This window comes from Dreissena polymorpha, chromosome 5 (assembly GCF_020536995.1).
Source record: "Dreissena polymorpha isolate Duluth1 chromosome 5, UMN_Dpol_1.0, whole genome shotgun sequence".
Taxonomy (NCBI): Eukaryota; Metazoa; Mollusca; class Bivalvia; order Myida; family Dreissenidae; genus Dreissena; species Dreissena polymorpha.
In genome coordinates, this window is record NC_068359.1 from 12,808,640 (window position 1) to 12,836,009 (window position 27,370).

Genomic DNA, 27,370 nt, shown 5'->3' on the forward strand with positions numbered 1-27,370 from the left:
AAGTGTCATCCTAGATTAGCCTGTGGAGTCTGCATTGGTTAATTGGGGACGGCACTTTTCGCCTCAATGGGATTTTTGTTTAACAGAGACTTTCTTCAAATGATTATTTTTATGAAAGAGGAAAGTCTTTTTCCTGATTAGCCTGTGCAGACTGCACATGTATCAAGCATCCTTTTCCCAGACCTCATTTATAACAGGTAGATAGCATCCTTGAGTCTTTTTCTCTTCACTGACGTGTATAGTTAACATGTTGAACTGTGAATATCCAAACAAGACACTAATTTGTTTGTAGTATCATGACTTTTGTAGAAGAACATTTTTTAAGCCCCCAAAGAAGGGCATATAGTGATTGCACTGTCCATCTGTCCATCCATCTGTCCGTCACACTTTTGCGTTTAGGTTTCGAAAAATGCTCTTAACTTATATGTCGCTTCAGATTTAAACTTTTTATTTGGTATGCATGTGTATATGGACAAAGCCTTTCCATGCGCACAAAAATGTTGACCCCTTTGACATTGACCTTGAACTTAGGGTCGCGTTTGGGTTTCGAAATCTGCGTTTTGGTTTCGAAAAAAGTGTTTTTCGGGGGCATATGTCTTCAGATGGAGACAGCTCTTGTTTAAATATCTGTTTGCCATTGTATACACTGAGTATTGATTTGCACAATATTGTTTGGTTAATGAACATTCATGTAATCACTGTCATTATTAAACTAATAACATTTGTAAAATCTCTACTGAAATGATCATAAAAGAAAGTTAACACATAAACAGTTGTTGTTTCCCCTTGTTTTTCATGCAGGGCCTATATGACACACAGTTGTTTCCCCTTGTTTTTCATACAGGGCCTATATGACACACAGTTGTTTCCCCTTGTTTTCCATGCAGGACCTATATGACACATAGTTCTGGCTACCATAACTTTAAATGTCGTTTTTTATATTTTTTGACTGGCGCGACATTAAACACAGGTCTGTCAATACTATATAAATTGTACACTGAAGTTTCTTTAGCTATATGACACACAGTTGTTTCCCCTTGTTTCCCATGCAGGGCATATCTGACACGCAGTTGTGTGTCCTTGTTTTTCAGGTAGTACCTATCTGTCTTAGAGTTGTTTCCCCATGTTTTCCATTCAAGGCCTACCCTACACAGTTGTTTTCCCTGGTTTTCCATTCAGGGCTTATTTGACACACAGTTGTTTCCCCTTTTTTCCATACAGGGCCTATTTGACACACAGTTGTTTCCCCTTGTTTCCCATGCAGGGCCTATTTGACACACAGTTGTTTCCCCTTGTTTCCCATGCAGGGCCTATTTGACACACAGTTGTTTCCCCTTGTTTCTTATGCAGGGCCTATTTGACTCACAGTTGTTTCCCCTTGTTTCCCATGCAGGGCTTATTTGACACACAGTTGTTTCCCCTTGTTTTCCATACAGGGCCTATTGACACACAGTTGTTTCCCCTTGTTTCCCATGCAGGGCCTATTTGACACACAGTTGTTTCACCTTGTTTCCCATGCAGGGCTATTTGACACACAGTTTTTTCCCCTTGTTTCCCATGCAGGGCCTATTTGACACACAGTTGTTTCCCCTTGTTTCCCATGCAGAGTCTATTTGACACACAGTTGTTTCCCCTTGTTTCCCATGCAGGGCCTATTTGACACACAGTTGTTTCCCCGTGTTTCCTATGCAGGGCCTATTTGACACACAGTTGTTTCACCTTGTTTTCCATGCAGGGCTTATTTGACACACAGTTGTTTCCCCTTGTTTCCCATGCAGGGCCTATTTGACACACAGTTGTTTCCCCTTGTTTCCCATGCAGGGCCTATTTGACACACAGTTGTTTCCCCTTGTTTCCCATGCAGGGCCTATTTGACACACAGTTGTTTCCCCTTGTTTACCATGCAGTGCCTATTTGACACACAGTTGTTTCCCCTTGTTTACCATGCAGTGCCTATTTGACACACAGTTGTTTCCCCATGTTTCCCATGCAGGGCCTATTTGACACACAGTTTGTTCCCCCTGTTTCCCATACAGGGCCTGTCTGACACAGAGGAGTTCATTGTACACAAGAGCCTGGGTGCCCTTAAGTCGCTGACAGAGCTGGGCTTGCTACAGAAACAAATGCTCCACCATTTTGTGAAGATTGTTGTTCCTTTACTGGCTCATCCGGTAAGTTCAAGCCTATTTATAGTAGTTTGATTGTATGGAATGCCTTAGGATTATTATAAACTTTCAGTTTCATTTGATGGGTATTTTCTTCTTATAAAGTTTATTAATGTAATTTATTTGTTGTCCTAATCGTTTGTGTAGCATATTACCATTTGCAGAGATCCTGAAAAAAAGGTGTTTTTAATACTCTTTCAAAATTTTCAAATACATTGTAGATATTGTACTGGTCATTTCTGAGCTTAGTTACACTATCAAATATTTATCAAGGAGAGAGCTAGAGTCCAGTGAGATTTGATTTGCATACCTTAAATTTGAAGAAATGGGCAGAAAATATGGAATTATAAGTTAACGTCAAACGCTATTAGTATGAATAAGAAATGGCATTACTCATAAGCCTTTTTAAAATCAATGCTTATTAAAGCATTGTTTTTCATACCCTTAAAGAGTGGTTATCAGTCCTTTCTCAATAATGGTTATATGTTTGTGGAGCAGTTTCTTTGACATTTCTTCTACAAATAAGTAGAAACATAAATTAGGTAATCTGTGATGTGCAAGACACTTTTTTGATCCCAAATTATCCACACATTTCTGTGTTATTTGTCCTTTAATATAGCTGACAAGGTGATGTTTGGATATTAGGCATGTTTGTGCCTACATTCTATTTAAAATTCACACAGGCACTTTAACAGGCTTTGGATAATAAGTAGTTATATAAAAAATTACAAAATTAAATATTTATTTGGCAGAGGTACACTTTTTAGCTCATCTATTTTTTTTTTTAAAGTTATGAGCTATTGTCATCACCTTGGCGTCGGCGTTGGCGTCCTGTTAAGTTTTGTGTTTAGGTCCACTTTTCTCATAAAGTATCAAAGCGATTGCATTCAAACTTGGTACACTTACTTACTATTATGAGGGGACTGGACAGGCAAAGTGAGATAACACTGGTGTGCATTTTGACAGAATTATGTGCCCTTTTTATACTTAGAAAATTGAAAATTTTGTTAAGTTATGTGTTTTAGTCCATTTTATTCCTTAAGGATCAAAGCTATTGCTTTCATACTTGCAACACTTACTAACTATCATAAAGGGACTGTTCAGGCAAAGTTACGTAACTCTGACTGGCATTTTGATAGAATTATGTGCCCTTTTTATACTTAGAAAATTGCAAATTTGGTTAAGCTTTGTGTTTAGGTCCATTTTATTCCTTAAGGATCAAAGCTATTGCTTTCATACTTGCAACACTTGACTAACTATCATAAGGGGACTGTGCAGGCAAAGTTATGTAACTCTGACTGGCATTTTGACAGAATTATGTTCCCCTTTTTATACTTAGAAAATTGAAAATTTGGTGTGTTGGTCCACTTTACTCCTAAAGTATCATAGATATTGCTTTCATACTTGCAAACTATCATAAGGGACAGTACAGGACAAGTTGCATACCTCTGGTTGTCATTTCGACAGAATTATGGCCCTTATTGACTAAGTAACTTGGAATATATGGTTAAATTTTGTGTTTAGATGCACTTTATTTCTAGTATCAAGAATCAAGGCTATTGCTTTCAAACTTCAAATACTTTCATGGTATCATGAGGTTACTGATCCTGGCAAGTTGAATTTTACCTTGGCCTTTGAATAACCTTGACTCTGAAGGTCAAATTATTACATTTTGCTAAAATTGCCATATCTTATTTATTTATGATCAGATTTCATTGATACTTTGACAAAACAACTCTTACCTGAAACATGGTAAAAATAAACACACAATTGTTTATTTATTTTGTTTAATACCGTCCAACCATCCCACCCAAGAATCCCCCCCGAAAAAAAAATAAATGTTTGCTTTTTTTTCTTATTTTTGGAAGATAATGTAATAAATGACTACACCCCCACACTATACACCCCTCTCCACCCCATCACTCCCTCCTTTGTGATTGAAGTATTGAGATAGGTCCCTTCACCTTTAAAAAAATAGATGAGCGGTCTGCACCCGCAAGGCGGTGTTCTTGTTTTATACTATATGTTTGCCTCTTTAATATTATGATTTTGGTTTGCTCTATTAAGACTCTTTTTTTCTAAGTCTTGCAGTTTTTTGTTTAGCTTGGTTTGAGTTAAAACTTTAACAAGTCTTCCCTGTTCCCCAGGGTATGTGGATACGCCACGGCAGTGTGGGGTTTGTGTCAGCCGTAGCCCAGAAACTCAACATAGCCGACATCCATTGTAACCTGCTACCTGCTCTTAAGCCATTCCTCAAATCTGACATCATACAGATAGAGAAAGAGGTGGGTACAAACATGTATCCTGCACTGATGTTCATATCTGTATCCCACAATGGTGTTTGTATTGATAAAATAACAGCTAATCAGATAAACTTAGCTTTATTTCCACCATGGTTTAGACAGTAAACACTGACCGAATTATTAGAAAAAAATCAACAACGTTTTTTGTAATGTAGCTGTTTTACTTGACTATGCTAGTATTTTATGTTTGAAAAAATCAATGCATCAATGCACAGCAAAGTAAAGAATAATTAGACAGTTTGAAAATAGTTAAAAGTAAATTAAATTTAAATAACAGTCTCTGTAGGTAGTTGGGAGTTATTGCTATGTTAAATGCACTTTCAGCTTGATAAGAAATAAAAGTATTATTGGCTGTTGCTGAATATGTCACTGGAAGTTTTGCAGATGTTGAATGGGGTTTTACTGAATTAGTCATTGACTATTTTTTTACGTTGTTACTGAAGAAGTCATTGTTTCACAGTTGCTGTTACTAATTATGTTAAATAACCTGGTACTATATTACAGATGGTGTAAGAGAATATGTCATTTTTTTACAGGCACTTTACTAAACATGTCAATTACCGGTACTGTTTTCCAGGTGTTGTTATTGAATACACTACTTGACCCCATTCCAAGGCTAGTGTTTGACTACATCGTAAGGTCAAACTTGGTGGAGCGCATTTTTTCCATACTGCAGGTTTGTACTTCTGATTATTAATTCAGTTTGATGGTATATGTTTTAACATACATGTATGTCCTTTATTGACCCCTACCGGTGAAACCGGAGACTTATCGTTTGCACTCTGTCTGTTTGTCACACTTTTCTGGATCCTGCGATAACTTTAAAAGTTCTTCATATTTTTTATGAAACTTGAAACATGGATAGATGGCAATATGGACATTATGCATGTCATTTCATTTTGTTCCTACGTCTTGAATTATGTTTGTTATTGCAACAAATAGACTAGAAATGTAAACAAATAGACTAGAAATATTGCTGAAAATAGTGGATCCTGCGATAACTTTATAAGTTCTTCATACTTTTTCATAAAACTTTTAACATGGATAGATGTCAATATGGAGATTATGCACGTCATTTCATTTTGTTCCAACATCAAAATTTCTGGTTTCTATGGCAACAATAGACTAGAAATATTGCTGAAAATGGTGGAGTTTCACTGGTAGGATACTTTTATTGCTTGGCAATAGTCTTGTTATCCCCCGCCATCGACAGAGGGATATTGTTTTGGCGTTGTCTGTCCGTCCGTCTTTTTGTCTGTCAGTATTTCCGTCCGTCCAGAGCCATATCTTGGAAGTTCTTGGACGGATTTCATTGAAACTTGGTATAAGTATATATATATGGATAACAGGATGATGCACGCCAATTGGCATTGTACGCTATCTGTTAACAACTGAGTTATGGCCCTTTGTATCTTGAAAAAGTGCATTTTTAAGTGTCAAATATTACACTTTTGTGTTCAGAAGCATATTGGCAGGGGATATCAATTCAACGAATTTGCTTGTTTGGTCTCGTTTTCAAGTTAAGTCCATTTAATTGTAGCTATTTAGTATTTAAAGTTTGTTTAGTTTTTGTTTGTCAAAAAAAAAAAGAAAAGAATACTGAGTACGGACAAAAGATAGAGATTTGAAGCAGATATTTAATCAAGGATATTACAAAAATTAGGTCTTTTTTATTGACAAATACTGCTATAGGCAAACCATAGCTTTCTTTGAAAATAACATAGCTATATGAAAAATAATTACCCATGTTTTACGTGTTCTAACTAAAACAACTGTGGCAGATTTTGTACATTTGAGCCACGTTCTAAGAAAACTGGGTAAATTGCATGTGCATTAAGTGTCCGCTCAGAATAAAATGTTAAATCTTATTCTAATCGGGGGCAACACTTTCTGTCTAAACTGGGTGTTTGCTAAGCAGAGACTACCGGTATCTTCAAACAAAAAAACCCCATAAAATAGAAAGTGTGGTCTCTGTATAGCCTGTACAGACTGCACAAGCTAATCTGGGATGACACTTTACACATATGCATTAAGCCCTGTTTTCCCAGAACATGACTCTTTTCTTTTACAGAAGCAGAGCTACATACGAGGCATAAGTCGTCAGGGACACAAACCCGACTACCCAGAACTGGATGATGCCATGACCCAGGTAACGACTTTCGTAGATAGTCTTTGCACAGGCAGGCTGACTAGCTCTCTTGCAAGACATCTGGGGGCCGTTTCATAAACGATCGTACGACAATTTTAACTAACGAGAGAATTTTGTAATCTTAATAAGTAGAGGAACTAGCTCGCCATGCTCGTCAAACATATACGGCGATTGAGATGCCAATGTAATTAATTAAGTACTGAAAATTTATAATCATATGATATGTACTTTAGCAATTATGTTTCTTTGAAAAATGTATGGTATCGAAAATGTGTACTACGATGTTTGTTGAAACGTTCCCCTGAAGTCCAGATCTAAATGAGCCTCAGTCTGACAACACTGGTCTTAATGCATGAGCGTAAAGTATCGTCCCTGATTAGCCTGTGCAGTCGGCACAGGCTAATCAGGGACGACACTTTCTGCTTTTATGGTATTTTTTGTTTCAAGGAAGTCCCTCCTTGCTGAAAATCAAGTTTAGGCGGAAAGTGTCGTCCCTGATTAGCCTGTGCAGACTGCACAGGCTAATCTGGGACAACACTTTATGCACATGTATTATGCCCAGTTTTATCAGAACAAGACACAATTTATGTGTTTAAAGTCTAAAGAGTCATCCCAGATTAGCCTGTGCAGTCAGCACAGGCTAATCAGGGCAGACACTTTCTGCTTTCCTGGTAATTTCTTTTATATCAAGTCTTTCTTGAACAAAAATCCAGTTAAGGCAGAAAGTATTGTCCCAGATTTGCCTGTATAGACTGCACAGGCTAATCTGGGAGGACATTTAACCCACATGCATTCAATCTGGATTTCCCAAAATGAGGTTCAAATTTTGACAGTTGGTTTTCCTGTAGCCACATTGGTTTTGGGGAAATGGTTATGACATTGTTTTTACGGCCTTTCTCCATCTAAACTGATTCAAGTACGGCCATTTTCTGTGCTATTGTCATAGCCAGCTGCTGTCCCGGGTCTGCCGTCCGCGTCGTGCTAAAACTTTAACATTGACTCTAAAATCTAAGTGCTTCCACCTACAACTTCTAAACTTCATATGTAGCTAGCTGCACCTTGATGAGTTCTACACGCCACATCAATTTTTGGGTCACTAGGTCAAAGGTCAAGGTCACTGTGACCTGTAATATAAAACTTTAACATAGGCTCTAAAAACTTACCTCTCTTCCTAGTCTTCTGACAAGCTTTCATTTATTCAAAACTGTACCCACAGCCGAGCGTTGGCCACTGCTATGCGGTGCTCTTGATCAACTTAAGCATGGCTTGCTTATCGTTTTACAAATATACGATAAAAAGATACATAGCATGAGATATGTTAGACTTTTAAAAGTATGCATTACTACTTTGAATATATTTTTATGTTATCAAAGTTTAGATGTTACAATAATTCTGATTGGTAAATATCAAAACTCAAGTGTTACAAGCAGAACAAGCACAGGCATTTTTAAATACCTGTTTTCCGATGTTAGAAGCACTTTCTTTCATCATTATATAACTACAAATTTTACAATCTTTCTCAATCCTCATAATTTAAAGACTTAATTTGTGACTTAGATTTTCGATACAGAAAGGGTAAGTGCTTGTTTTCATGTTTCAGGTATTCAAAAGACTGACCTTCTTGGGATGTTCTGACCTAGTACTTGTTTTCATGTTTCAGGTATTCAAAAGACTGACCTTCCTGGGATGTTCTGAGCAACATGAGGACAAGATCCTTGCTATGAAAGACTTCATTCTGAAGCTGAACAGGGCCAGAGCTGGGTAAAACCAGTTTATAATTCCATTATCATTCATGTTGCAAATACACATTTTATAAAATGTTACAAAATTGATCTACTTCATTGTATAGAGAAACATCCTGGTAAAGTAAGGTGCTTTTGTATGTATGGACAATTTTAAAACTTGATGCCTCCTTTTCTGTGGGGGCATAAGAATAAGAAGGGTACCCGGTACTTACCATGTAAGGGTATTTTATGTCTTTTAAAACCCAAAGTTTGAACTGGAAAATCAGAGGTACAATGAACACTAAAAAGCATTGATGCTAGGGGGCTGAAACTTCACAAACATACTATTCAGCATGTGAACTTGCCCACCTCCAGATTTTGGTTCAGATGATACCGACATAAAAAGTAACACAAGTGGAATATGGGGGTATCCGTATCTTGTGGACACATTTCTAGTTACACTTATAGTCTAAAGAATATATTTTTTGTCCCAAAATGTTGCATATTCAATATCTCATTATTCACTATAAGAAACTATGAAAATTTTCACTGTTGAATAACATTAAGGTGTGGACGGTGGAAAAGCATGGAATTTAGGCTGGAAATATAAATGGAATATATAGTCCAAACATTTGTGTTTAAAAGTTCTCATTACCTGCTTGCCAGATTTCGTCCAAACTGTCACACTTCAATGACTTTTATGTTTAAATGAAGGTTAAGAAAGTACTTTCTGTTGCCACTAGTTTTTTTTCTAGTATGCCTCTGTGTATATATTTACACTTAAGAATATATGCATCATCCCTAAATATCAATATAAATTCATTATTTAACTTTTTGATGGATTTTGTTCAAGTTTAACAACGGAAAAACCTTTTCTGTGCAGATGATTGTAAAGAAAGGAATTTCCACTGTGACCAGTTTTGGCTGAACTTGCTTAATGTCCTTTTGTCCACTGTAGATAGCAACCTGAATGATTTTTTCTGGATAACATATTGATGTAGAATACAGTCCAACCTGCCCGAGCGACCGCCTGTTAATAGCGACCAACAGTCAATAACGACCTCACCGATTTCCTCCCGAACGATTTCACTATATATTGAACCTGCAAATAAAGCCCACCTGCGAACAAAGACCAAAGACCGCCCTTTTACATTCCCAAAAGTCTATTTTGATAGCTTACAACGACCACTGCAATCAAACAAATCAACGATTTCGCAACTCTCAAAAAACAAAATGCCCACCATGACGCTGTGTAGTCACGTGATACACATCTTACCAGTGGAATCGTCGGCCGCTATGGGGATATTGGCAAGTGACAGTTTATTGCACTCGATAGCAGTTGTTTATTTAACACGCATTGCTAATAGGTAGTCGCCTGCTTCTTTAATGCAATTGACGGTTTGTCAAAAGTGTAAAAATTTGCCTTTGTATTTAAGTGACTCGCGATTAATGTACTAATTGCCGAAAATATCAAAGACAAGTTTGGGGCTTTCATCAACTCATTAAGGAAATAACGGTTTCATATCAATTACGATGCCCTAAATACAAACATTTTGATAGTCATTCCTTTCATAAATTTCTCCGTTATAAGACGTGCATAGATTATAGAAAAGTAAATTGTCAGTTCAGGTTTACCATCATGGCTTCCAAGCGTATGTTCTTGACGTTGGAAGAACGTGTTAAGGTCATTCGTTTGTTAGGTAAAGGACACAGTTGTAGACGAGTGGCTAGTGATCTTGGTGTAGAAAAAACTCAAATCCATAAGATTCTGAATTACATGTACCTATACATGTATGTCAATAGATATTTATACATGTATATGATTAATGAAATAAATAATAAGGGAATGGAAATAATAAATATAAAATCAAAACTGTGTTTTCAATCCTTTATTTCATTATACATGCATAAGTATTAAAACATTAAAACAATAGAGCACATACATAGATAAGGTGCCTGTTGAAAAACTACTAGCATGTTTTGCAAAGTTTCAATCGACCCTGGGAATAAAGACCACCTGTGAACAAAGACCACAACGACCAAATCCCTTGAGTGGTTGTTATTGACAGGTTAGACTGTATATGTATATTGAGTGGATTTGTCTGCGACCAATCAGGTGTTGTTTGGGCATAAGTGGCTGTGTTGAAATAGTTTCCCATCGGATGCATATTATTTTCCTGATATATGTTTAATTTCTTTGTCTAAAATAAGTATTGCATACATGTCAATACAAATATCAATGTAATTTTATATTTATAATAAATACAAGAGCCTTCATCCTTTGTTTTATTGGTACAAACATTCAGAAGAATGACACACTTGCAGACAAAGCATTACCGGTATATGTATTTAATTAGTATAATTACTAATGCTGTTTATGTCTGCTCTTAGTTTTAAACATGTGTGCAAATGACTGTAAAATCATTTGTATTTCGTAGTTTAAAAAAACCCTTACTATTCCTTGGACACATAGATTTGTGGATTTTTTGATGCCCCCGGATTGAATGATCAGGTGTATATTATTTTTGGCCTGACTGTCTGTCATTGTATGTGTGTGTCTGTCCCAAAACTTTAACCTTGGCCATAACTTTTGCAATATTGAAGATGCAACTTGATATTTAGCATGCATGTGTTTCTCATGGAGCTGAACATTTTTAGTGGTGAAAGGTCAAGGTCATCCTCCAAGGTCAAATGTCAAACATATGGCTTCAAAGCGGCTTAGTAGGGGGCATTGTGTTTCACAAACACAGCTTTTGGTTAGAAATAAAAAGGAATTTGAATCAAATATTTTCTGATGTGTTTGCGTTTACTTCATGGAGTGGTTAACCAATGAAATCAACAAAATAATGTCCCACAAATTATAATCATTTTACAGTAATTATCTTTTTGCAAGATGGTTTGAATCCCCAGTTTTATTGATGGGACACAATAAATATTAACCATTCAAAGTTTTTCCATTTCCCCAGCTCTGACACTGCTTCCCAAGCCTCGTCGGATGTGAAGCGAGGTCACATTCTCCTGACCAGCCTGGTGACCAGGATTCCCACACGGAGACACGCTGACCTCAACAAGTCCAGCCAGTCCAAGACTGACCTTGCCCCAAGCATGTGCGCAGGCTTTCTAGGGTTTATACATGAAGAAGTCTCCCTCTGGGGAAAACTGGGCTTAATACACGTGGGTAAAGTGTCCCACCAGATTAACCTGTGCTGTCCAAAGGGCTTATAAAGGCTGGCAATTTCAGTGTGCTTGTTTTTTTATTTTTTTAAAGGAAGTCTCTTTGTAATGAAAATCAATATTAGGCAGAAATTGTCGTCCCTGATTAGCTTGTGCGGACTGCTTATCTTAGACAACACTTTACCTACATGCATTTAGCCCTGTTTTCTCAGATCAAGGCACATTTAGTTTTAACATAGTTATTTCAGCTTGATTGCGTCAAAAGCTGTGGGCTTCTAGAGACGCTTAACTGTTTCCTGGGAAGATCCAGTACTTGATGTTTTTGAATAGAGCCTGAAAACATTAAACAAATGTGGATCAAATATGAAGTCCTCCTGATAGCAGGAGGGACACTATTTTCACTAGGCCATTATATTCAACACAATTTATATGTATAGTAATGCAAGAGATTAAAAAGGGGCCTTTTCACAGATTTTGGCATGTATTGAAGTTTGTCATTAAATGCTTTATATTGATAAATGTAAACATTGGATTAAAAAAAGCTCCAGTAAAAAACAAGAATAAAATTAAAGAAAGAAAAAAAAGTAACTTTTAACTGGCTCGAACCACTGACCCCTGGAGTAAAAGTCTAACGCTTAGACCACTCGGCCATTGGTGCTCATACAATGAGTGATGTATTTTATACTTTATATAGGCAATCCTCATAGTATCCCAAAATATAATGACAACAACAGAACTCTCCAAATTATTCAAATATTTTTTTGCTTTGCAACGCTTTATAATTTTTTTTTGGTTTTTAAATAATCCAAAGATGTATATAATGGATTTTTCAGAGAATGGTAAATGTTCAGTATCACTGTTTCCTAAAAAATATCATAACTACAACGAAAATTTGTGAATCTGAAACAATTTTTTATAATTTGTCAATTTACCAAAAACATGAAAAGGCCCCTTTAACATATTTAAAGCTTCAATAAAAGTTATGTTAAAAATCAGAGGGGGATATTTCAGTTCTACTTTTTACTATGTTATTCTGTAATGTCAACAATAGCTACAACAGTGATGTTTCTTTTTTATCTGGGTGTTTGTTTTTTAAACATTTATGATATAATTATATTTTGCAGTGGAATTCGGACTTTTTCATTGGCAAATTCATTCATAAAGCTGAAAAATGTTTTCTATACAAAAAGTATTAAGACAACATTGAACAAAGTTATGCAACTGTTGCTAAAATGTTATTTTATAACCCTGGTCCCTAAACCATGCATTATGTTTGTGCTGTTAAAATTTGATGTGAACCAATTTCAAACCCTTCAGATATACGATTATGTTTTCATTGAACAGAAAGAAGAAGGGAGCAACACTAGATTCTCAAGCCTCAACCATGGTAACTTATATTATTATTATTATTTGATTTCTTCAAACATTCTGTTTTTGTTACTTGGATATGTTCAAGAAATTCATTATTACCCGGGAGGAAAGAGGTATATTAGAGCCGCTCTGTAGGTATGTACATCAGTCTGTCCAAGCTAATGTTGTAAGTTTTTGTAGCTTTGTCTTCCTAATTCCTCAAGCAAATGAATTGAAACTTAAGATTTGTCATCACCTTGAGATGTTAATGTGACTGGCACTTTTGTATTGCCCAATGCAAAATATATAATCCACATATTCCTGAGTTGTTTGCTTTTGAATGTAAATGGCAAAGTGGTGTGGAGTACAAGTAACTTGTTGTTTATAGGTTTTGTGCTTTTTGAACCTCAACATTGATATCAGTTTATTTTGTATGAACCTATTTGTTTAAGACTCACATAAAAAATCATGGGTTCTCAAACTTTGGAATGAATATAAAAAAACTGAATCTGAATAAAATAAGGACAATTCTAACACAGCATGTGACTTGTTTTCTATAGACAAAGAAGGAAATCAAGTGTGGGTTATTCTACAATAAATTATGGGTTGGAGCTTAATGTTTCGAAAATAGTTCCGAATAATAAAGAAAATATTGCAGTAAAATGCACATGCTAAAACCCGCACTATATTAAATGTAAAAAATGTAGCATGTATATAAATGTAATGAAACAACAAATTGTATATAGAGGATATTTGTTGGATTCGGTGGATTATCGATTTTAATTTACGAGTGATCATAGAAAAAATATATTTTCTATGATCACGAGTGAATTAAAAATTGATATTCCACTAAATGCAACAAATGTTCTTTTTATTTTATGCTTTTTTTCCACAGTTTATATACATTATTAAAGAGTTTAACTGAAGAATTTCGCTGGGATAATGACGTCATTTCGCCAAAAAAATGACATCATTTCACAATAAACAGTGAAAATTATCGATAATTTTCACTGATAATTTTCACTGTTTGAAACAGTGAAATTATCAGTTTTAATTCACTGATATTTCTCTGTAAACCACCGGAAAACATTAAATAAATGGTGATTAGTGGCATAACCAGGCCTACAAAGAATATTATTTGTTAGGAAATGTACTTAAGAAAACATTTATAGCATGTCAGCTTTTCAGTAGCATCAATAAACGTGACGTCATTTAGTTTCTACGATTGTTGTTCTCAATAAAAGGGACGTCATTTTCAAAATATTTATGAATGAAAACGACGTCATATGTTTGTACAATTCAATGACGTCACTAAATAGTGAATTTTGTACTAAGAAGGGTGGAGTATTGAAAAATGTAGTTCACGTCCAAAAGCTTGAACCAAATCAATCATAATCGTGTTAAGAGTCAAAATAATATTTTTCTATGATGGTTTGTTGTCGAATAACCCACAGTAAGGAGTATAGATGCGTGTTATCAAATCACTCGTGCCTTGCACTCGTGATTTAATTCCTACGCTTCTATACTCCTTACTGTGGGTTATTCGACAACAAACCATCATAGAAAAATATTATTTCTTAAACAACAGCATTTGAATCCTGTTCTTGGGTAGAACCTTTGCTTGTTCTCTTATGAATAATCATTTGAATACTGGGAGCAAGATCAACCTCCGAACCACTGCCAAGGGATGCTAGTTTACTGACGCAGTTTGAATAAGATATGTAACAGCATTGAATTCCAAATTTGAAGATTTAAAAAAATAATTTATAAAACTTTACAAGAAAGAAGATCTGTATCACTGAACACTGGTATATGTCTGCTCACATAATACTGTATAATAAATTTTATTCATGGGCATGCAATAGTTTGCTTTAAAAAAAAAAGACATTTTCATTGACTTGTAAATTATTTGTTTTCTGATATTTGAAAAAAAAAATTAAATGGTCATTTTCTCATGCGTTTGTGTAAAATTCGTGGATGGGTCAATCCACAAATTAACAGAAACTAACATCACACAAATAATGATGCTTTTGCAGTATTTTATATTCTACATTGGTAAACTAGCATTTTGCCTTTACATTCATAGAATCCTGAGTGGAAAAGTATGTTTGGCTCAACATCCTCCGATAGGTCTCTCAGCTCGTCCCCTAAGTCAAAAACGCTTCCAAAGGCGGAAACCAAACCAGCCAAACCCCTGACTGGTTCCCAGTCAAGCTCCACTGGCAGCATGGTGAACGTGTCCCAGCTCTCACTGGACAGCACTCTACCCACCCTGGATGCACTCAGGGGAGATAAGAACGTACAACAAAGTAGGTGTTGAAGCTCACGTATGAATAATTGAGCCCCTCTCTTGGAAAACAGGGCTTAATGTATAAGCGTAAATTGTTTTTGCGGATTAGACTGTGCACTCAGCGCAGGCTATTCAGGGATGACCCTTAAGTTGTAACTGAATTTTTGTTAAAAAGAGACTTCCTTTAAACCAAAACAACCCCATAAAACCATAAAGTGTTGTCCCAGATTAACCTGTGTGGACTGCACAGACTAATTTGGGACAACACCTTACGCTCATGTTATAAGTTCCATTTTTTCAGAGCACAACCCATATTCCCTTGGAATAGCAGATTGGGTCATTGTCATCATTACTAAACATAGATAAGTGATGTCCTTAAAAAAAAACAAAAACAAATTAGAGCCATTGTGTTTAAGCTTCATACATCAATACTTTATAACCTGACCCAGCATGGGATTTCATTTAAAGAGTCACGGGCGTTGATTGTAAAAAAAGTGTATTCTCAAGATATTAAAAACAAATTTACTAGACGAAAGGTCAAAATCAAGGATTAATTTATTGAGGGATATTTCCCATATTAGAAAAATTTAAATTTCTTGATAGCAAAAACAACTAAATTCAGCAATAAAAATATGATTGTGCTTCATGCCTTGTATTTCAATACTCACTTCACCACCAAATATTTTTTCAATATATATATATATTTTTAATTCCTATTGGTGATAAATAATGGATGTTTTTTCAGCTCTTAAAAAATACAGTTTGTTTGATATAAACTTGTTATGCAAAATTGGCTTTTTCACATGATTTCTGTTTTACCTACCTATAACAGCCCGATACGCTCCATGCAAGTTTGAGTTGCGGGACCTGATTAGGAAGCGCCGAGGTCAGTACTCGTCAGACATGGCGTGCCGTGATCTCCTCGAGGGCATCGCCTGGGAGAACCGACCTCCCCCTAGCAACTGGCGACCTCGGGGCCTGCTGGTAGCTCACCTGCATGAACATAGGGGGCCAATTAACAGGTTATTTTGAATATCCCTGGAGAATTGACTGGATATTTGATGATTCTGTTTTTTAGAGTAGCACAGCCAAGAAATATCCAAATGTAACTTGTTTATGCTTTGGGAATTAAATCAATTGTCTACAGAAACCATCAGATTTCTTTTGTATGTCATGCTGTTCAATTCTTTCTTTAGCTGAAAAGTTTAGTTGGAATTGGTATATCATATAAAATAATGATATCATTACACAATGAAAATTTAATTTTCATAACTTTTTCTCACTGTTTGAAATAGGAAATTACCAAATTTAGATTTCATTTTTAAACACACTGAAGCAAAACGTTATATACTTTATCAAGCATAACGTCCCAAACAAGTCTGATGTGGGGTGTTATTGCAAAGGAAAAGTAGGGTAACCTTCTGCATTTGGGAGCTGTGGCAAGGAGGACGGAGGGCTGGTGTGATAAATGTTCACATAGTGTGCAATGACATCAAATTAAAAAGCATGCCATTTTAACCCTTTCCCACTTAAAGGCAATGTGGAAATGCCTATGTGCAAACAGCATAAAACCAGAACAGCCTGCGAGTCACTCGCAGTCTGTTCAGGTTTTATGCTGTTTGCTGCTCATCAGTATCCAGTTTGGAGATGAATCCTTAAACATTTTAATCTAGTTAAAACGGTCTTAAATACAATATAACTTTCTAAGGACTAAAAATGCGTGAAAATACGTAGCTAAATGGTAAAGGTTTAACCAGTGGGGTTAACGAAATGATGCGTATAACTGCTTTTATCATAGATGTGAAAACAATCCTCACTGTGTTGTATATTTCAGACTGGCGGTGTGTCATGACCATAGCTTGTTTGCCACCTGTTCCAACGACAGCCAGGTGAAATTGTGGGAATGTGGGAGACTAGAAGGAAAAAACATTGCAAATCGCTCAAAAGTCACCTTGAAATTAGGTATCTTTGTTATTAAGTCTTCCTTATTGTCCCATAATTTAGTTCTAATATCTTTTTGTTTTAATTATTGAATCTTTTTAGATAAGTTTATTAAATTGGACGTAAGATGAGTTTATTTCCAGGATCATTGGTGAAATTAAATTATTACAATTTTAACATGCTGACACGAAAGCATTCATTGTGATATATACTTTGAGTAATTATCATCACCACCATATTCAGTACTATCTATCATCATCATAATCATCACCACACTCATCACCATCATCACCATCACATCATTACCACACTCATCACCATCATCACCATCACATCATCACCACACTCATCACCATCATCACCATCACATCATTACCACACTCATCACCATCATCACCATCACATCATTACCACACTCATCACCATCATCACCAACACATCATCACCACACTCATCACCATCATCACCAACACATCATCACCACACTTATCACCATCATCACCATCACATCATCACCATCACAATCATCTTTATCAACATAATTATAATCATTGTCATCATCTTAATCATCACCACCACACTCATCACCATCACAATCACCACCACACTCATCACCATCACAATCACCACCACACTCATCACCATCACAATCACCACCACACTCATCACCATCACAATCATCTTTATCAACATAATTATAATCATTGTCATCATCATAATCATCACCACCACACTCATCACCATCACAATCACCACCAAACTCATCACCATCACAATCATCACCACACTCATCACCATCAACTTTATCAATATAATTATTAGCGAGACTGTTTTCGGAGAAAACCCGAGGTATTGTCATAGCCTGCTCGTAGTCCCAATGCGATGCTATACCGTAACTGTTCCGATATGGAGTTGATTGACACTAGTTCATAAATTTCTGTTTGTTTTTGTCATGTGAATTGTCCTGTGTTTTTATCAATGGCATTTAATCACTTGCCTTCATTAAAGGCTTTTGCGAATGCAACTGGAGATGTTACTTTGTTTTATTAACCTCTATATTAATATGAGCGTTGTTCTGGAAAAACTTGGCTTAATGCATGTTCTTTATGTGTCATCTCAGATTAGCCTGTGCAGTCTGCACATGCTAATCAGGGACAACACTTTCCACTTTAATGAAATTTTTAATTTAAAGGTCTAATCTAAAAAAGAAAATCAAGTTTATGCATATAGTGTCGTCCTCGATAAGGTAATGTGGGACGACACTGGGCACATGCATTAAGCCCAGTTTTCCCAGAACGATGCTCATATAGATATAAATAAGTACAGACATGCCATTGCCAATGACTTTCAGAGGGTCAGGTAAAGCTGCTAACATTCTTTGAGGGCTCCAATTCACTGGCGGCTGCAACTGACAAGGGTGCTATTAATGTTTATGAGTAAGTGTGTGCGCCATGAATCTGTCTGAAACATGATAATCAATGATAATTTCAACAATTAACTAGGCTTCATGTCAATTTACTCTGTTATAAATGAATTTGAACCGTTTTAATTTTGTCAATTGAAATCACTGAAGAAAAAACAAAGTGTGAAAAAACAAGTTTGACCAATTGTTTGCCATATTATATTTGAAGTACCGGGTATTTAAGTACTCTGTATACTACACATGAACAGAGTATTTGAATTCACTTTTAAACAAAAATCCTCTTTGACAGGAAAGTGTCGTCCCTGACTAGCCTGTGCAGACTGCACAGGCTAATCTGGAACAACATTTTATGCACATTCTTGAAGCCCCTTTTTCCCAGAGCCAGGCTCAAATAGAAGAATTCTCAGCTGTTGTCCCTACCATTCAGTGTTGGCTCTGGCAAGACCAATGAGGTGGACTCTCGAACTGTAAACCTTCAGCACCATGGACAGCTGGTGGACATGACCCACTTTGATACAGGTCTGTATAATCCTTTCCCACTCAAGATGGACATATGCAACCAGCATCAAACCAGAACATTCTGCGAGTAACTTGAGTAAGTCGCAGGCTGTTCAGGTTTTATGCTGTTTGCTAAGTATCTGTATCCTAGGGATGGAAATAAAGTCTTTAGAACTTAAATGTGTAAGAAAGGTCTTTAATTTAATTAGATTTTCTAAGTGGCTACAAACAGGTCAAAATGCATATCTGAATGGTAGAGGGAAAACCAACAAAAGGGTTTTTGTTGTTGTACCATTGTTGCTCCAGGATTTGTAGCAATTTTTCTTACATTTCTATAGTGAATCACTACCTGCCCAGGTGAGTGCCTTAGTGCCCTTGGTCATCTTGTTTACTTGTTTTGTAGGCAACCAGTCAATAAGTCTGTGTAAGCAAATGCAACAGTGAACAGCTTACTGATTGGCTGGGATATATTACTTCAATGCATTACATGCCAGTTTGACTTCTATTGCTGTCCAGTTAGTGCAATGGTTAGTTCATAGGCTTCTCACCAAGGTGCCGGTTTTCAATCCCCTTTTCCAGAAGAATATGAGTTTGGTTGGTGGTCAACTATACCAGACAGGTGGGGTTTCCTTCCTGTACCCCAGCTTCACCCAAAAATACAAGACCATACCAAAATTGAATATCTTTCAGTAACAACTAAATATCTAGAAATTGCAGCTACAATGCAAAATTCAACTGAACTTTTGTGGAGTCTGGTAAGTTAATTAGGTAGCAGTGCTTGGGCACCCTCTGAGTCCTCAAAAAAGCAGCATCAGGCGCAGTAAGACCTCATAAACTTCGTAATATGTTTGACTTCTGATTCTTAGGCAACCAGTCGGTGCTGGCATATGCGACTGTGAATGGCTTCTTGATTGGATGGGACATTCGGTCCAATGATGTTGTCTGGATGCTGAAGAATGACCCAAGAAATGGTATGCTGTGGATTACATGTTCTCTATAAGAACCTTGTTCTGGGAAAACTGGTCTTAATGAATGTTTGTTAAGTGTTGTCTGCACAGGCTAATCTGGGACAACTCTTTGCTTTGATGGAATTTTTTTTTAATAGAAAGTCTCTTCTGAACAAAAGTCCAGTTAAGGCAGAAATTGTAGTCCCTGATAAGCCTGTGTAGACTGAACAGGCTAATCTAGGAAGACACTTTACGCACAGGCATTTAGCCCAGTTTTCCCAGAATGAGGCTCTTAAGAAAGTATTAGAAAAATGATAAAATAAAATGAAAGATACTCACCAGGAATTTACAGAGAATCAAACTTTGTACGTAAAGCAATTTTCTTTTTTTCTGTTTTCTGGTTGGATTAAAATCAGAAACAAATATAAATTATAAATTCAAGTTAATTATGTATTTGGATGTTGCTTATTATGACCAAGCTCTCATTATTTTAGGCTGTGTCATTTTCAGGTCTGATCACTTCGTTTGCCGTGCATCAGTCCCAGTGCTGGCTCTGTGTAGGAACCAGTAGTGGGAAACACGTGTGCTGGGACCTGCGCTTCCAGTTGCCCATAACGACCATTGAACACCCTACAGGTAAGTGAATGATATGTGAACAGTAGACAATGGTTTATGGAGGATTGAGTCTCCAATTATATCATCAGAGTGTGCCATGGCTTAGTTGTTATGGTGTTGGCCCATGGGAGTGTTCCGATCTCCATAAACGACATCAAGTGCTGGTTCTACCCAGGAAATAGACTCATTTCAATAAGCCTAGGGGTTTTGATGCAATCAAGCTAAAGTAAATTGTTAAAAACCCATTTATTACGTGACCAGCTGCAGTGATGCTAATTATTTTCTTTTGTCAAGCAATAATACTGGATGATGTTTAACAATGAATATTTCTTTCTCTGATTCACTGAAAAACACTAACTGAAATTCTCAAAAGGACGCTCAATTGTTTGAAGTTCTTCTTTTTGATATGAATATGAAAACAACGTTCACATGTAGAAAGTCTTTTGAAAATTCTCCATAAAAGTTGAGAGAGTGTTTTTTGCTTTCTCTGCCTGTCCGAGTGGTTGCGGTAGATCAAACGTTTCTGTTCCATTACAGTGTCCCCTTGTGGAAGGGGGGTTGTGATGTATTACAATATTTGACTAAATGAGACCTGCTATGTGAAAACTGGGTTTAATGTATGTGCATAAAGTGTCATCCCAGATTTGCCTATGCAGTTTGCACAGGCTTATCAGGAACAGCACTTTCAACTTAAATATATTTTTGTCCCTTACCGGTTTCACCGGAGGGGACTTATGGTTTGCGCTCTGTGTGTCCGTCTGTCTGTCTGTCTGTGAGTCTGTCTGTCACACTTTTCTGGATCCTGCGATAACTTTAAAGTTCTTAATATTTTTTCATGAAACTTGAAACATGGATAGATGGCAATATGGACATTATGCACGTCATTTCATTTTGTTCCTACGTCAAAAATTGTGGTTGCAATGGAAACCAAAAAAAAAAATATTCTGAAAATGGTGGAATTTCTGACAATGGTGGAGCCGGTAGGGGACCATATTGCTTGACAATAGCCTTGTTTTGTAAAAAGGTAGTCTCTTCTAAATGCTTATCCGGTTAAGGCTGAAAGTGTTCCTGATGAGCTAATTGCACAGGCTAATTTGGAACGACACTTTACACACATGCATTATGTCCAATTTTCCAGCCTGCTGTTCAAATGTAAAACATTTTGTTCGCCTAGGATCACGTGTTCGTCGCCTGTTGCCTCACCCAAAGGAACAGTCATGGGTGATCTCGGCAGTGCAGGGTAACAATGAGGTCTCCATGTGGGATATCGAGACAGGTGCCCGCCGGAAGGCTCTGTGGGCCAGCGCTGTGCCCACCTTGTCCAAAACACAGGTATGTATTAGTGCCTTATTTTTCAAGACAAGGGTATGACATATTGTTACGGTGTTTAAGACGCAGAAATAACATAATGTAACCTTGTTATACAGTAATTTCAGTAATTTCATAGTACAAATACTTCAACAATTTTTGGTCAGCACCATTGTGAATAAAAGTATTATTCATTGTTTAATTCAATTATCTAATGTTTCTGATCTCTTCGTTATTTATGTTCCATATGTGTCAATATATTTTATTAACCATTTTGGCTTTGGATTCTACCTGTAATGAAGAAATTCTACAAACTGAATTGTACCATAGAATGCAACCAAGGACAGAAAGCATGCATTTCTCAATAATAATTATTCATATAACCATGTTTTTCAAAATTCTCTATTATTTTTGCTGACTGCTCTGTGAATTTTGTTAGCTTATTCCTCAGTTACCATCCTGTGGTAGATCACCCTCTAAGGCGTTGAAAATTCTACTTCTATTTTATTCCTCTTGATTGGCTATTGTCTACTCAGGTGCCATTTAAAAGTATTCTGGGCACTTTTAGGTATACTACAAAAGCTGAAAATATATTAAAAAGTATCCCGTAGTATGGCCAAATGCTTGTTAGGTTATTTCCATACCCAGGGTACATTGAAGTCTACTTTAATAGTACCCAGGGTATGTAACTGAGTCGACAACGACCAATTGAGCTTTATTTCCCCTAGGAGAGTCCCCACGCCGTGTATGGTATGCACGTGGCCACCACAGACAGTAGCACTTTCCTTCTGACTGGAGGTTCGGACATGAGGGTCCGGTTCTGGGACCTGGGCTACCCTGCAAATAGCTTCATCATGGCCAACGCTGCAGGCGATCTGACTCAGCACACAGCAGTCAGCTACAGGTGGAGATCTTTGGCTTTTATTGTTTAAAAAAATATTTAGACGCAATAATTTTCTTAATGCCCTTTTGTTTTAAAGTATACTTTTTTCTGAAGCTCTGAACATACAAATTTCCATTTTTCTTTCAAGTGAAAGGTTGTGCGTTTAAGATAAAAGATAAAAAAGGTAACAGGTAAGAGTACCCATAGTGAAATACCTTACTTAAAGCCCTGTTCCTGTCGTCTTAGTAAATGCCCACAAAAATATTGGAACTCAACACTATGTCCATCTGAAACAGAAATAAATTATACAACACTGTCCAGTTGGAATAATCAAAACTACTGAGCCCCAGGGCGCTTTGAACTGTACGTATGTACTCATAAAAGATCAAAGAATTAAAAGAGAATAACAGCAGTGTCTAGCAGTGTTTTTTCTGTGCTAATGTCTCAGCTGGTAGAGGGCCTAGAGGTGATAGTGGAGTTACTGTTAGGGTTATGGTAAGCAGCGCTCAATAGGTCATTGTCAGCTCGGGTACTACTTAAATGTACCCCAGGTACGGAAAATATTCCAACATATACCTGGCCAATTTAGACTGTACCTGAGTTTTATTCCCACCCAAAATCGGATGTCGTAAAACGCGCTACCGAATATAAAACAGAATTCACTTTGAAAAAAAGAAACCTGCCTCAACAACGTTTTTGAAGTATGGGTTTGAATAATCAAAAGGTCAATGTGCACAATTTTGACATAAATATGACTATAATTATTTGGGGAAAAAAAAGGCGACAACAACCAATTAAGTGTAAGAATTCCTGGGTATGTTTTAGTATATTTACCTACCCGGAATACATTTAAGTATGCATATCATACATCAGTGTCTTAAATTGTGGCATGTCTTATTTCTGTGTTCAGGTCTCAGCTGATAGAGGGCACAGAGGTGATAGTGGAGTCGTACACCAAGAAGCCCGTCCCCACGGAGGACTCTCAGCCCTGGGGTCCCGAGGCCCCGCCCCAGGGTCACAATGACACCATCACTGATGTTGCCCTGTGTCAGGCCTCACAGTGCCTGGTGCTGACGGCGTCGAGAAATGGCGTCGTGAAAGTGTGGAAATAGTGGATGAGGGATAAAAGTGGTTTGGTTGCAAGGGTGGATTATAGTGGTATTGGGGTTTGGGTTTGAGGCTTATGGGCTATGACAGGGGAGTGGGTGGAGGGGAGGTTACTTGAATGTTGGTGTTTTCAAAAGGTTTGTGTAAAAGCATAAAAATAGGGAAGGCATGGCATATAAGAATGGAGGTTTGTGATAATTGGTTTGTGAGGTTTGGAAATAGGGCAGGGATGGATGGAGTCGGTGGCTTGTGGAGAGTCGCTTGTGCAGATACTGTTGTTAATACCTTAATATTTATGTAACTTTTTGTATCAGTTGTGAAATATGTATGAAAAATGTGTTATTTATAAAGGCACTGTGGATATGACCACTTATAATTTTCGTGTTTGTGAGAAAAATTTCTCCGTTGTGTTTGTGATGTGTTATCTTTTTCTTTTAAATGTGTGACAACTTTGAAATACTTAGTTGGTAATGAAGTGTAAGGAAATCAATTACATGATACACTATTGAAATTATACCCTCAAGTGTGTTTCAAATGTATAATATTATAGTTTGACTGTTATTGTTGTTTTGAACTTGTCTGTTTAGACATTTCTGAAACTGTCAATTTGTTGTTCATGTTATCGTTGCATTCGTCTGCAAAGTATTAAATAAGAGTTTGAGGATTCTGCAAATGTTTCAATATGCTTAACTTTTCCATAAAGACAATATGAATAAGGGCCATAGTTGTCTCTGATTGAAAAATTTACTTTACACATCTAAAGATCCTATTTGACATCCGGACTCACACCATTTTAGGCAACAGTGAAACATTTTGAATAAATTATAACGCCCTTTATTGCGCAATTTAATGTGAACAGTTTTAAATGGATAAAATTTGACAAATATTCATGGTCAGCAATGTGTTTTATGTATATTGATTGTGTTTATGGACAAAAAACAATTGTTCTTAAAGTGGCTTTTTTTCATAAAAATGGAAAATTATTTCCAATTGTAGAAAACTGTTATTTAGTTGATTTTTTTATTCTTCTGAATTTTTTATAGTCTTTAATTCATCACCGATTTATCTGTTAAAAAAATATTTCAAAGAATGTATATACTGATTTTATAGCATTCGATACAAAAATAGCAAGTTAAATGTGCTAACCTAGCTCAAATATGTTTATGTATTAGTATACACATATGATATAATGTTTTATGATTTAGTTATAGTAACATGAAGTATTGAATTTAAAGTTTTTTTATACAACATGGCTATTCAGAAATATATCCGATAGTTATCTTTCTAAATTGAAATGATAATTTATGTCATTAGTATGTATTCATGTATACGCAGTTAAGAAACTGTATAGATTTCTAGGATGCCATGTCGTTTCTTACAAATATTTCTAGTTTCTTTGGAGACAGAAATTTGAACTTGATTATTTGTATTGCTGTTACCCATTCGTAAAGTTGTGTGACTTTAAAAAGAACTAGGTTTGCAGTTGAAAACATTTCCAACACTACACCTTAAGTGCATAGAATTTGATTTACTACCAATATGTGCAATATACTTTATTAAAGTAATGAAATAAACAATAAAACTAAACTGTGTTACTATATTTGATAAGTTTCATCAAACACTCCACATAATTATTCGATAGGGTCTTGCAATAACCTCATCTGACCGTGCATTGGCTGAGTAAACTATCGCAACAGTGTTTTGATCTTGACTGACCGCGAATTTGCTGAGTACAGTGGAATAATAGTGTTTTGATCATGACTGACCGCGCATTTGTTGAGTACAGTGTAGCAACGGTGTTTCGATCTTGACCGACCGCGCATTTGCTAGTGTAGCAACGGTGTTTCGATCTTGACTGACCGCGCATTTGCTGAGTACAGTGTAGCAACAGTGTTTTGACCACAGCTTACAGTGTAATATTAATGCCTTGGTAATTTTTTTTAGAAGTGTATTGTACGTTGCCTGCTGCAAAATGGTTACCTGACCAATTGCATAGTATTGAGCTGCAGCAGCGTATTGCACACGGTTGACTGGCCAATGGTTGACTAAGGACTGGTTGTAACAGCAGTGTTGTCGTGCGCTATACCAAATTTCTAAATGGCCCGGTGTCGAACATTTGAATAATTTTCACTATTACTCGTCTCTTCAATGCCGCCAGAGACGTGTGATCTACGTCTCTGATGCCGTCTAATGCAATAAAATATATTTATAGATCTAATGTTAAATTAAATGCAAGCACAATGCTGTGTAATCTATAAATTTAGAAACTATAATTACAGTGGGATATCGACGATATTTCTCCACTATGTATACCATGTATATAATCTCTTTTCATGTGCAATTAAACACGTAACGAAGAAATATTGATGAGTCCGTCGAGACAAAATACAAACAATGCCCAACTAGTGCACATGTGTTTATCGGTTTATAAACTATTCTCCTGGTTTCCCGAACCCGTGGACATTAACCATGGAGCAATATCTTACTGAAAGTTTATAAAGCAACTATTCAAATAAATAAATATTCAATACATACTTAAACTAGAAAAGGCGCGGCAGTGGCCGACGCGTATCCCCACGCCGCATGTTTGACCCAGGGGCGTCCCAGGGTTGGTAATGGGGCAATGCATAGTTGAGATTGACCGTATTGTCGTAAGAGAAGTTCAGTATCAATTAGAAGTGAATCGGTGTAGAAATGAATAAGTTATAGTAAAAGGCAATTTGGGGTGGGTGTGGTCTATGTGGGCGGGGCGCCCCAGGGTTGGTAATGGGGTCATGCATAGTTTAGATTGACCATATTGTCATAAGAGAAGTTCATTATCAATTAGAAGTGAATCGGTGTAGAAATGAAGAAATTATAGTAAAAGGCATTTTGGGGTGGGTGTGGCCTATGTGGGCGGGGCGCCCCAGGGTTGGTAATGGGGCCATGCCTAGTTGAGATTGACCGTATTGTCATGAGAGAAGTTCAGTATCAATTAGAAGTAAATCGGTGTAGAAATGAAGAAATTATAGTAAAAGGCAATTTTGGGTGGGTGTGGCCTATGTGGGCGGGGCGCCCCAGTGTTGGTAATGGGGCCATGCATAGTTGAGATTGACCGTATTTTCATAAGAGAAGTTCAGTATCAATTTGAAGTAAATCGAGGTAGAAATGAAGAAATTATAGTAAAAGGCAATTTTGGGTGGGTGTGGTCTATGTAGGCGGGGCGCTCCAGGGTTGGAAATGGGGCCATGCATAGTTGAGATTGACCGTATTGTCATAAGAGATGTTCAGTATCAATTTTAAGTAAATCGGTGTAGAAAATAAATGAAGAAGTTAATGTAAAATAACATAAAAAAATGAGTGAAAATCTTTAACCCGGCCCCACCCCAACCCCCATAACTTTTGACCCAGGGTTCAGATCAAAATTCCAAATAGTGCAGGGTCATATGCTCATAGCTACCATGTGTGTAAGTTTCGAGGTTCTAGTGCTTATAGTGTATGATGAGATAGTGGC

General features: G+C 36.7%; 1 protein-coding gene across 4 annotated transcripts in view; it reads left to right on the plus strand.

Moving 5' to 3' along the window:
* Positions 1 to 25,464, plus strand: part of LOC127881212 (phosphoinositide 3-kinase regulatory subunit 4-like) — a 56,348-nt gene extending 30,884 nt beyond the window's left edge. For all 4 annotated transcript variants that reach the window (XM_052428936.1, XM_052428935.1, XM_052428937.1 and 1 more), the window contains exons 19-35: positions 2,037 to 2,171; positions 4,313 to 4,450; positions 5,046 to 5,144; positions 6,540 to 6,617; positions 8,278 to 8,378; positions 11,308 to 11,448; positions 12,860 to 12,902; positions 14,952 to 15,174; positions 15,988 to 16,177; positions 16,990 to 17,117; positions 18,448 to 18,532; positions 18,947 to 19,038; positions 19,884 to 19,988; positions 20,475 to 20,600; positions 21,754 to 21,911; positions 22,616 to 22,791; positions 23,681 to 25,464. In XM_052428936.1, the coding sequence (XP_052284896.1) occupies positions 2,037 to 2,171; positions 4,313 to 4,450; positions 5,046 to 5,144; positions 6,540 to 6,617; positions 8,278 to 8,378; positions 11,308 to 11,448; positions 12,860 to 12,902; positions 14,952 to 15,174; positions 15,988 to 16,177; positions 16,990 to 17,117; positions 18,448 to 18,532; positions 18,947 to 19,038; positions 19,884 to 19,988; positions 20,475 to 20,600; positions 21,754 to 21,911; positions 22,616 to 22,791; positions 23,681 to 23,882 (2,220 nt within the window). In that variant the 3' untranslated portion in view covers positions 23,883 to 25,464. The remainder of the gene's footprint in view (positions 1 to 2,036; positions 2,172 to 4,312; positions 4,451 to 5,045; positions 5,145 to 6,539; positions 6,618 to 8,277; positions 8,379 to 11,307; positions 11,449 to 12,859; positions 12,903 to 14,951; positions 15,175 to 15,987; positions 16,178 to 16,989; positions 17,118 to 18,447; positions 18,533 to 18,946; positions 19,039 to 19,883; positions 19,989 to 20,474; positions 20,601 to 21,753; positions 21,912 to 22,615; positions 22,792 to 23,680) is intronic.
* The last annotated feature ends 1,906 nt before the right edge of the window (positions 25,465 to 27,370 follow it).